This window comes from Trachinotus anak, unplaced genomic scaffold (genome assembly GCF_046630095.1).
Source record: "Trachinotus anak isolate AG129_WGS33_773 ecotype Australia unplaced genomic scaffold, CSIRO_AGI_Tana_v1 ptg000018l, whole genome shotgun sequence".
Lineage (NCBI taxonomy): Eukaryota > Metazoa > Chordata > Actinopteri > Carangiformes > Carangidae > Trachinotus > Trachinotus anak.
In genome coordinates, this window is record NW_027273869.1 from 14554939 (window position 1) to 14566078 (window position 11140).

General features: G+C 46.2%; 1 protein-coding gene across 4 annotated transcripts in view; it reads right to left on the bottom strand.

The window, feature by feature from the left end:
- Positions 1-9658, bottom strand: part of anks1b (ankyrin repeat and sterile alpha motif domain containing 1B) — a 211973-nt gene extending 202315 nt beyond the window's left edge. For all 4 annotated transcript variants that reach the window (XM_071502474.1, XM_071502472.1, XM_071502473.1 and 1 more), the window contains exon 1: positions 8986-9658. In XM_071502474.1, the coding sequence (XP_071358575.1) occupies positions 8986-9116 (131 nt within the window). In that variant the 5' untranslated portion in view covers positions 9117-9658. The remainder of the gene's footprint in view (positions 1-8985) is intronic.
- Positions 9659-11140: the final 1482 nt, after the last annotated feature.

The window sequence follows — 11140 nt, forward strand, 5'->3', positions numbered from 1 at the left end:
TAGTTTCGTTCCAAAAAAATATCAGGATCGGACTTCAAAAGAGTCCAAACCACCAAAACACACACACACTTACACGCATAACTTCTCTCTACTGGCTTCCAGCGTCGCCCTCGCCCCAACCACATAATGACATTAGCATTTCTAGCCCTCTTCTCTCCACATCTTATCTACTTCAAAAGCAGCGCTTCATTAACTACAGCCATCTATCAGAGAGCAGGGAGCCTGGTGGAATGTGTGTGTGTGTGTGTGTGTGTGTGTGTCTACAACACTTGCACCATCATGTGGGGTCACAGACTTGCAGATTAGTGTGACAGACTGGACGTCACACCTCTCCTCCGTCCTGTGGCTGCACGTTGTCTCCGTGTCTCCTCCACTCAGTATCAACGTGTTTGCCTCCTCGACACTAAACACGACATGACCAGAACAGGAAGTGTGTAAAATCCACTCACACTGTGCTGAAGCTAACAAAGGGGAAAGGCACGAGAGAACTGAATTAACAAGTTCTCAGCAGCACTCTCCTGGTAATGGGTTTAGCACATTAGCGGCATGAATTACGTCTTTCATTATGTATTTACACAACAAGCTGCGACAGCAGTGATCGACAGACTTTACCCCAGCTGAGGCTTATGACTGTCTGAGTCGCTCTAAAACCACTGTATGAACCTATTTCAAATGTTTAGAATGAGTATGCAGAATTTTTTGTTTGTAACAGTGTACAATGACCAGTACAATGTACAATGAAAGTTAACAATGAACAATATGGCTACTTAAATGGTAGATTAAACGCATATAGATTTTATTCTCCTTCATGAGCGTCGGGAAGTCTTCTGTGGCGAAATTCAGCCAAAAAAGTTTTCCCAGGCAGCCAGTACTGCTGCGCCAAACCAGACTAAATCTAGCACATCCTGTCGCTACATTCGTGCCAGATTAATAACAAACCAAAACTTCAAGCAGTGACACTGGCCCAAAGCTGGGCCAAGCTCTAAATCTCAGTCGGTATCAGTGCAAGTCCACACAGACAAATCCTCCACAAATCTGGCAACCAAGTCGGCCCAACTTGGGCTGAACAGCATTATTTTAGCTACTTGCACAGTGTCAGAAAAACTCATGGGAGCGTTTGTGATGTCATCAGGATCTCTGGATAACATCAGCACACTCTACAGGTGTGCTCAGACGGAGCACAAAGCGATTTTCTGCCTCACTTTATTCATGTAAACTTCACGTCATTACTTGTTTTAGCAGTCTGTGGTTATATGCCACATTGTACACGCTGTAAAGCTGACAGTGCCACTGTTACTAAAGATTGTGATTATAAATTACAACATAATAAGCACTCGTGAAACACCGTGGGCTACTGACAAGTATTAATCTGTCTTTGTTGATGCTATTTGATCACACAGACACTAAGTTAAGAAGAAAATGCACCCAGGAGATTTCAGACCTCCACCGAGGCCACTGGCAAACAACATACACCAGACTTCAGAGGAAAAAAAACATATTCATAGCAAATGATCCGGATCTGTCCCAAAATTTAGAGGCTTCTTCCGTGAACCACATCCCATCCCTCCACCAAGTATGGTGCAAACCGGCTCAGTACTTTTGCATAATCCTGCTGACAAATATACAGACACTTTCCTGGGACACCACCACTGTTATATTCCTCTCCCAGCAGAACACACGACCTGGGCAACACTAATAAATCTCAGGTTGTGGTTGTAGGGGGGAGAGCAGTTCTCAGAAGAGCTGTGGATTCCCCGAATTCCCCATTTGCCATTGTCAACTCACAGCGATGTCGCGCCGAGAGGCATGATGGGTAAAAGATGCTCCCACGTGGTGATAACAGATGTAGTGCGCCATGAGATGTGAGTGAGAGAGACTGACATAGAGAGACACAGAGAGAGAGATAGAGGGAAGCAGGGGAGCAGAGGGAGGAGAAAACGATAAAGAGCGACAGTGGGGAGTCTGGATCATTCGTCTCTTGGAGAGGAGGAGAGGGAGGAGAGAGACTGTGGAGTGAAGTGAGTGATGGAGACGAAGCCAGAGAGGAATCGACGGAGAATCCAGGGCACCAGATGGACAGAGACGGAGAGGGAAAGAAAGAGAGATTTGAGACTCAGACAAAAAACAAAGATTTAGATTGAGGGAGGAACAAAGAGAGACAGAGGCTTAGAGTGTGAGAGAGAGCTCTGTGTGTGTGTGTGTGTGTGTGTGTGTGTGTGTGTGTGTGTGTGTCTTGGCGAGTACAGAGGTCTCGGTTTCTTGGCAAGATGCTGCAGCAGAGCTTGGCCCAGACCCTAATGGAGATGTAAGAAGCCCCTGAGTTTGATCACACACACACACACACGCACACACACACACACACTTTCACACCTTCATCCCCTCTTGATCAGCCTGGCTCCAGACAAACTCAATGCACTGACGCCACTGTTAAACCCAAACCAAAGGAAAAACGATGGCTAAAGTTCAGGGAATGAATCATGTGCTGCACGTCACACACCTACACAGACAGCCACACTGTTCCTGGATTCTTTCAGGCTTTAATAATTACATAAAAAAAACAGATTTCTTACTCAAAGAATATACAAATCTAGGTGAAAATAAAAAAAAATACAATTAGTAGAATGAACACTGTGTAGATTAACAGTTGGGAGGTTTTTTTTGTGCAAAAATCACAGTTTTAACGGTGGAAGTTCTGCACTCAGGATAATGTTTACTGTCAACTACCACAAAAAGTTTCTCACTGCAGCAGAAAACATGACAACCTTTGAATGCACTGGGATGTAAAATGCATTTGGTCCCTCCAAAAAAGTTAAGTAGAAACAAAAAAAGGGACACTAGGAAGCTGGGCAGTTAATTAAGATAATATCAGTAACATCATAAAATATTCATTATCTGGGATTTGGTTATTGTAATATCAAGATACATGTTAATGATGGAGCTTGTTTTCACTGGTTTAACTTCTCACCTTGCCGTTAATGTGCAGGGGCACTCCTGAGCCCTGTGAAACCACACCCACCACAGAGGCTGGGACGCTGGGAGGACGCCGAGCATCAAAGGTGGAGCTGAGCTGAAACTTTAAACCAGTGAAACGCTGCCTTTCTGCCCGGTGTTCAGTTACCCTTTAAATGTTCTGTAAGTGATGAGCGTCTCTGAGCCTGAGCCTGGAGATGCATTCTGGACCTTGGGAATACAGAACACAGCTCTGGAAAAAAGTTACTAAATGAGCCTCGCATTTAGTTCATCTCACCACTAATGCGTTTTCTAATCTTTCCGCTTGTTTGGCTTCATGTTCACATTAGAAGGTGTTTCCTGAAGCATCAATTAATTATTTGTTCTATATGTAAAATAAAAGAAAACTGTGGAAAAAATCTGAGCTGATATGATGACTCAGTTTACTGTCGTAGAGAGAGAGAGAAGCATCAAATCCTCACATCTGAGAGGCTGGAATCAATAAAGTTTTGGCATTTTTGCTTGAAAAATGGAGGAAATTATTCCTATTTGTCATTTATTGGAAATAATACACAAAGAGGATGCTCGCAAGGTTTGGTTTTCAGTCATCTGATTCGCTGTCTCCTTAAACAGAGAGCTTAAGTGTTGCGGCCGTGAAACAACTTGAGATAAATAAAGAGAGTTCTGCGGGTTCCTCTTCTCACTGTTTATCCTCATTGGACGCCACAGAAACCAGTCACTCCACACACACACACACACACACACACACACACACACAGCCCCATACTGTGAGCTACAAAGATCTAGAGCTGCTTGAAGACTCCAAGAAGACTTCAGAAAAATAAACGCCAGGGAGAGCGCCTGTGAGGACGCCAATTAAAACACAGCATCCAAATAGGAGTGTGTGTGTGTGTGTGTGTGTGTGTGTGTGTGTGTGTGTGTGTGTGTGTGTGTGTGTTTGTGTGTGTGTGTGTGTGTGTGTGTCTCCTCTGGGAGTCACTTCATTCCACTTAAAGGGTGTTTGTTTGTTAAGGATGGGGGAGGTGAACACACCTAGCTGCACACACACACACACACACACAAACAAAAACAAGATGGACTTTCTCCTGAACATTATCGAGCGAGAGGGAGAGGAGGGACGAGCCGCCACCTACTGAATCATGAGTCACTGTCTTTGGGCGCATCAGCTTTCACTCACCGCCACTCTGTCTCCAGCAGCGTGTCGTCATACATGCGTACATCCTCATCTCCTCTACGAGACGCCACACATACTGTGACACGTGCAGCGACAGACCATCATCACAAACTCGTCGTCACTGTTTATATGAGTTTGTGCGTAAAGCCGCTTAAAAGGAAACAGACAGATTAGACTCTCGTCATTCTGGTCGTTCTGAAGAAGAACGCCAATCAACACACGGGATACGACTGAAAATAAAGTGTCTCTCCGTCTTCAAAACAGACCAGCTGCTTTCACCATCCACCTGATTTTAAAGCCCAGATTTAAACAAAAGGAGAGGAACCCAAAAGCTGGAATATTACAGAGAAGTGAAGCTGCCTCAGGTGGAAATGTGGACACATAAACAGGGGATGCGATAAACGCTGACTCACCCGGTTGGTATCGGCGGCAGCACTAATCTGATTAAGCAGATCGGTTACCAGCCAGATGTGACCAGCTCATATTAAATACAGCTGCTTCTGTACAAAATCCATTGTTTATAAATTACGTCCGTTCAGTCACTGAGAGTTAAAGCACCTCAGAAATCGCTGATCTCGTGTCACCTTACATACAGATGAAACCCACAGCAAGGTCTTGAATTTGGGGAAAGGGAGCACTGGCACTGGATTGGTGCTCTGTAACAGCAGATTACATGAAGATAACAGAAATGGTACGAGGAGGGAAAAAGGTGCAGAAACTAGTGCAGCCCTTAAACAAAAATGATAAAGTGCATAAAAATCCATCTTAAAGCTGAAGTACAGATGAAATGTCATGATGTACCAGAGTCTGCGTAACTGTAGTTGATGGAAAAATGCACTACACACTCTCTAAATACAAATACACTGTAACTAATTAGTCAAAGCACTGCTTGTTTTTCTGGTTGCAGTGCATTCTGGTCTATTAAAGCTGCTGTTTGTGAAGCAATTTGTATCCTATTACTCTTCTAAGATGACGACTGCAATGCACACACTCTGGGGAGAAGCCTTTGCTATTGAACTCAGAGAGATTGATGCAAACATTTGCACTGATGTCATGTGTATAATACAGGAATCTTTCCACTTGTTCCCATGTGATGGAAGCTACTGGATCCTTCCCAGCGCGGTGCTGTGTCATCAGACTAATAGCTGGATGTTTGGCTGACTGCGTGATGATTTCTTTACAGCACAGAGACCTACAAACATCCAGTCACCATGTACGGTCCAGGTCATCTACGAGAGGATATGACCCATTAAACAGCGATGAGATCATCCAGTATTGATTTTCCACTGTGCGCGTGTGTTCCTGTGCAATGCTCCGCTCCACAGAACTGCAGCATTACAGTCGGAGGAGCTTCTTCTCCACACACGCTGTGCTTACGCGTGTGTGCGCGTGTGTGTGTGTGTGTGTGTGTGTGTGTGTGTCCACGCTCATGTCCCACTTGGCGGTTTAGTGTGATTCCTTCAGCGAAAAGAGGAACCTCATGACTTAGGAATGCTATGAATGGCTCAGAGGCCTTAAGATGGGAAACTATGCATTGATTCCCGGAGATCATTCCCATAACATTAGCCTGCACACACTCCTCCACTCTGACCTCTCTGTTGACTCACTCATCTGCTAAAGGACAAACAGCTCTGTATTAGAAGGTGGGTCACACAACTGGTCACACACACACACACACATGCTTCTAACCAGATGGACAGATTGCGTGTTTGGCCCACCCAGTGTTTTACAGACGTCTCCTCAGGCCAGTGTCTTGACCCAGTAAAAGTTAAGTGCGTGTGTAACACAGTAGACATAACTCACTGACAATAACACAAAGCCAAAAACCGACAGAGACATTTCCACCCATAATGCATCTGGCTAACCTCAACTTTACCCTCCATATCTGGCTTTGGTGTTTTTGTTCCTAAAAAGCTGCGGCCGCTGCACTTTAACGGTCTCCCCCCGGCATCTTCTCTCATCTCCACATTAAATTCAATGTTCTGTAAATAATCACTGTCCTTCAGTAATAATAATAATTCAATCCAGTCCTAATTCCTAACACAAACACAGCACGTAACAGTGTTTACAGTTTCCGGACGTGGGAGATGAGATACATAGAGCAACGAGCTGGGTTTATCATATTTGGTTAAGTCCAAATTCACGGCGTGAAGGACAAACAAACATTATCAGAGGAGAGTTTAAGCGCGACCCCCAGTCTGTAGCACACACTCATGTTAATCAGGTGTTAAGTTATGTCATGTGTTCACACTGGGAAGGGACAAAATGAGGTACTCAGAGCGATCAGTATGCAGACTTCTGAAGCACACCAACAACCGAACTACAGACATGACAACTGAACAGACTCCATCCCCCAATGAAGGCTGCGAGACGGGGCCGGAAGCTCGTGAATGTTTCATTGCTATTTAGCACAAAACACAAAGTGCAGCCAAGGCTGATGGGAATGTCATCAGAGCTTAAAAAAAAAAGAAAAAAGAAAAAGTCATAACATCACCAAAATGATTACGAGTCATCCTGAGGGGAAAATGAATGTCGGTGCCAAACTTTGGGGCAATGCGTCGGCCCTCTGGCTCTGCCGTGGCCCTTAGGGTGCCGTCACAGCAATCTATCCAAATAGCTGCTGAAGCATTTCACTCAAAACCAAAAATGTGAATCTCATGGTGGCACTAAAGGAAACGTCACAGGGTCACCAGAATCCGTGGGATTCCTCCTCTGAGCGCAATGACTTTCTGTACAAACCTTCACAGCAATCCATGCAACTGTTTTTGACGAACTTCATGTTGAATTACAGTGATGCACTGCCATCCCAAGGGCCACGCCAGCAGCAGTAAACAGCAGCAACACTGAGAATATTATTACACAGCACGTGCTGTATACAGTTAGTGTACAGCTTGAAATTGGGACACATCGATTATGTGACAAACCTACTTCTGCTTTTATCAAAGATTATGCGGGGGAAATTAATGTGCAGAAAACAGAAACACACAAGGAAAACAATTACAACAAACAGCACAAACCACAGGTGTCATCAGTAAAGTAGAGCCGCACAAGGGAAAAGCATCGGTTAGTTACTTTCTTAATGGAAGAAGCCAAAAAACAAATTAGCATCAGCATCTCCGGAGCCAGACCACAGAGTGTATTTCTCATCGCTGCTGTACTGTTTCTGGCTCTTGCAGGTGTGTGCTGAAAACACTGCAGTCTCCTGTCGCTTCCTCTGTTGGAAGAGGGAAGACACTAAAGGGGAGACACTCATTTGCAATGTTTAAATCAAACTGAGTTTATTTTTTAAATAAGTTCAGTTCTCGCCCTTTAAGGCCCCTTGCAGGAGTCCCCCCCAGGGACCCCCCGTGGCCTCCCCACTCCATGAACCCCCTGGCTTAGTGTGCGAGCGGTTGGCATTCTCCCTGCCAGTGTGTGACCTCAGTCTGGTCATGAGACGCTCTGCTCAAGGGCCCGAGGCGGTACTCCTCCTGGATGCCCCCTCGCCTTTGATCTCCTAATGACCTGGCTCAGCCACGGCCTCTGCAAAAAGAGAGAGAGAGGGAGCGGCTGCAGGGGCGGGAGGGGCCGGGACAATAATATCCCCAGCAGTTCTCGCAGCGAGATTAAAGCCTTTGTGGTTGGAGCTCAGAATAAAAAGAGGCTTCAAGTAGGTTGCTGAACTCCAATATTAACCTTTTTTTACCTTTTTCAAATTCCTGAGATGATTTCTAATGTTTGCTGGTCTGGAGAAAGTATGGTTAGATTTTGTGAACAAGGGTCAGGGCTTCGAGGTGATAAGGTGAACTCTAAAGTCACCAAACACTGTTCCACCTGTTCACCTGATGACATAAGCAAACATGTCCTGACCTTGCTTGCATCCCTGTTCTCATTAGGAAATCATAAACAATGACACAAGTCACTTTCACATTCGAGAAGGAGTCAGTCTGAGCCAAAGCCAGATCACCTTTACCAACACACAGTTATGTCCCTATGGGAGCAAGCTAGTGAAAGCGCACAACAAATGCCAGAAAGGGGATAAAACTCCACGTTACCACGAAAGAAAACAAATACATGGAGGTTTTATCGTGAAACAGATCTTTGCTGCACAACAAATAAGTGAAAAAGACGGCGTGGACTTGTTACAAGTGCTCCCATCATCCGAGCATCACACTGCTTCATCCTCACGTACAAGAAATCAACATTATGACAGCTGTCAGAGCGCTGAAGCTGAAAGTACTGTCTGTTCTTTTGTGGCTGCCACTACGCTCCAACCAAACCTGGCACCCAGAGAGAACAGGGGATGACTAACCTTTTACATTGTCCCATTATGACAAAGTCTGAACGTCTGAGATATGTGCTTTGTGTATGTGTTGGCCTGTGGAACTGCAGCTTTTCTGTCTATCTTTAAAAAAAAACAAAAAAAAAAACACTTTGCCTCACGCAACTCTGTTGACTTTGCATAACAGACTTCCTCTCCTTTCTCTTCCTCTCCTTTGTCATGCAGCATGTTGCAACCGTGCACGAACCTCTTCCAACACCCCAGGTTTGATCTCAGGGACACCAAGAGGAGAGACTCTCCTGCTGACACCCTGCTGCACCCAGTCTATACTGCAACTGGGAAGGATGAAATAATGATTGGAGTTGTAGTTCCTTGGTTCATTTCTGGCGCATTGATCTATGATGAAGCTCAATTATGCCTAATTTTGCAGCATGGGAAACCCCCCCCCCCCCCCCCCCCCCCCCCCTCCTCCTCCTCCTCCTCCTCCTCCTCCTCCTCCCACCAGGAATCCCCTCCAGCAACCCCCGAGGTTCCCCTGGACACTGTAGCGGTCATGAGAAGCATATTCAAGGTGTCTTACCTGAGGAGGTTGGGCAGAGGGATGGAGCCGGAGCCTGACCCCAGTATCCCCTTCTTCCCACTCAACAATTTCTCCACCAGGGCGACATTCCCCGTCCGGGCAGCTTCCAGCAGCTCCTGCTCCTTCCCCATCCCGGACACAAGTTTGCAACGACGGGGTGATGAAAATCCAGCAAATCTCCCATAAATCCCTCCTGTCCTCCTCCCCTCCGACCCCTTCTTTCACTGCCTGGTGTAGGGAAGCATCAGAAAGGATTGCTCTCACTGCATGCTGCTGCTGCTGCTCGGTGATATAGGTGTTACTGATGCTGCAGAGCAGGTTTGACGTGCACGGCTCCCCTGGTGCCTTATCACCTCAGTCCATTCACATGCACGGCTCCGTGATCTCCTCTACGACTCGTCCGCCGACGTGCGCTGCTCCCCGGCGTAACCTCAGAAGCGCAGCTGGGGGGAACCGGAGGCTCCGAAGCGACTCCCTGAACGCAAGTGTGAAGTGAAGAGTAGTAAAAAAAAAAAAACAAAAAAAAACACAAAAACACAACTCCTTCTTTGTCCGAACAGAGCTTCAAGTCTGGTCTGAAGCTCCAGCGGGTAACAGGCGGGAGGTGAAACCCTGTCTGCCTCCACAAGCAGCTCTACTCGCCGCCTCTCTCCCCAGAAGCTACCGCACTGCCCGGTGCCTCATCTGTGAGACCAAGCTGTCGAGTTACCCGGGATTAAACAGCGCAGTTCCGGTTACAACTTTCAAAATAAACGTGTCCTTTTCCGGATCTATTACATACAGCACCTCAAAAAGATAGATATGTTTGAGGATGAAAATACAATGAAGCAAGGCTTTATTTTCCTTTGTTCTACTTGTTAGAAAAGGCTAGGCAGGTAAAAACACAACATGTTTGCAAATCGAACAAGCAAATAAACACAGTCAAAAAAGTTGCTATATATTTAAAACATGAGAGACAATAGATAATTTTTCAAAATCTGTGTCAAAAACAACAACTAGTAACCTCTTGTTTTGACTCCACTGTTTGCAATCTTTATGCAACAGAATACTACCTGGCCCCAGATTTGTTGCACGTTGGTTTGATTGAACACTAATTTACAAGTAACTACTATGCAACATGTAAGCACAAAACCATATTTGACATCAGGGCCCGTTGAAGACAGAACCACAGGTTTTCCCTTGTGCAACTGTGATTTAAAGGTGCACGTTCTTTCACCAAACCAAAAAAAAAATCAATCAAACAACTGTTTCTTAGGTGCCCCAGGAGTTTTCTGCCTCTGGTCCTATTTACCAATAAAGTTATATATAAAAGGTGAGTAAGCAACTAACAAAATACAATGCTTTTAAGGTTATGACAGCAGATACTGATATGTAGTTTAGATATTTGTCGTCTTCCTAAAAGAGAAGCAGCACTGATGTTGGCTGCTCCGAGGGTGGCCTTTTCCGGTGCTTTTATTTTGAAGGCAGCGGCGCCCCACTTCCTGTGCGCCTCCTGTGTGACTTGACTTACGGACTCGCCGTACAGGCTGGGCGTGGAGGACGATGCCACAGCACTAACAGGAGGCGATGCCTTTGTTAGGATCTTTGAAAAGTCACACAGGTGATCTCTCCAGCTGCGCCAGATGTTTCCCACTCGGACCACGAACTTATCCCCCACCCCCCCCACCCCACCCATGCTCCTGTTCGTGGGGGCGTGTCCCCGCCGCTGCCGCAGCTGAGTGGATCTGGAGACAGGTGAGATCCTGAAATAGCCTCCCTGTCACGTCAGAGCAGGGTTTGTGTGAATGGACAGTGACTGCAGGTGGACGCCCCCCCCACCCCCCACCCCCACCCCCACCTCTGCCACTAAGTGCATGCTGGGACCTGCCCGATGGCCCCGCTCTGCTGCCTAATTGGAAAAAGAGAGGAAGTGCTGCGTTCAAGTGCCCCACCTGCAGCTGCTGTGTCCGGCTCCTCGGCTTGTGAAAGGGACATGTGTCTGACTGAAGTGATGTCAGGGCTGAAAATAAAGATTGTTTTTATTTATTTTCTCGATTAAGGGATAAATGTTATGATAAAGTGTCAGAAAATTGTGTGGGGGGGGGGGGGGGGGGGGGGGGGGGGGGGGGGGGGCGCTGAAATGTCTTGTTTTGTGTGACCAACAGGCCAAAACACA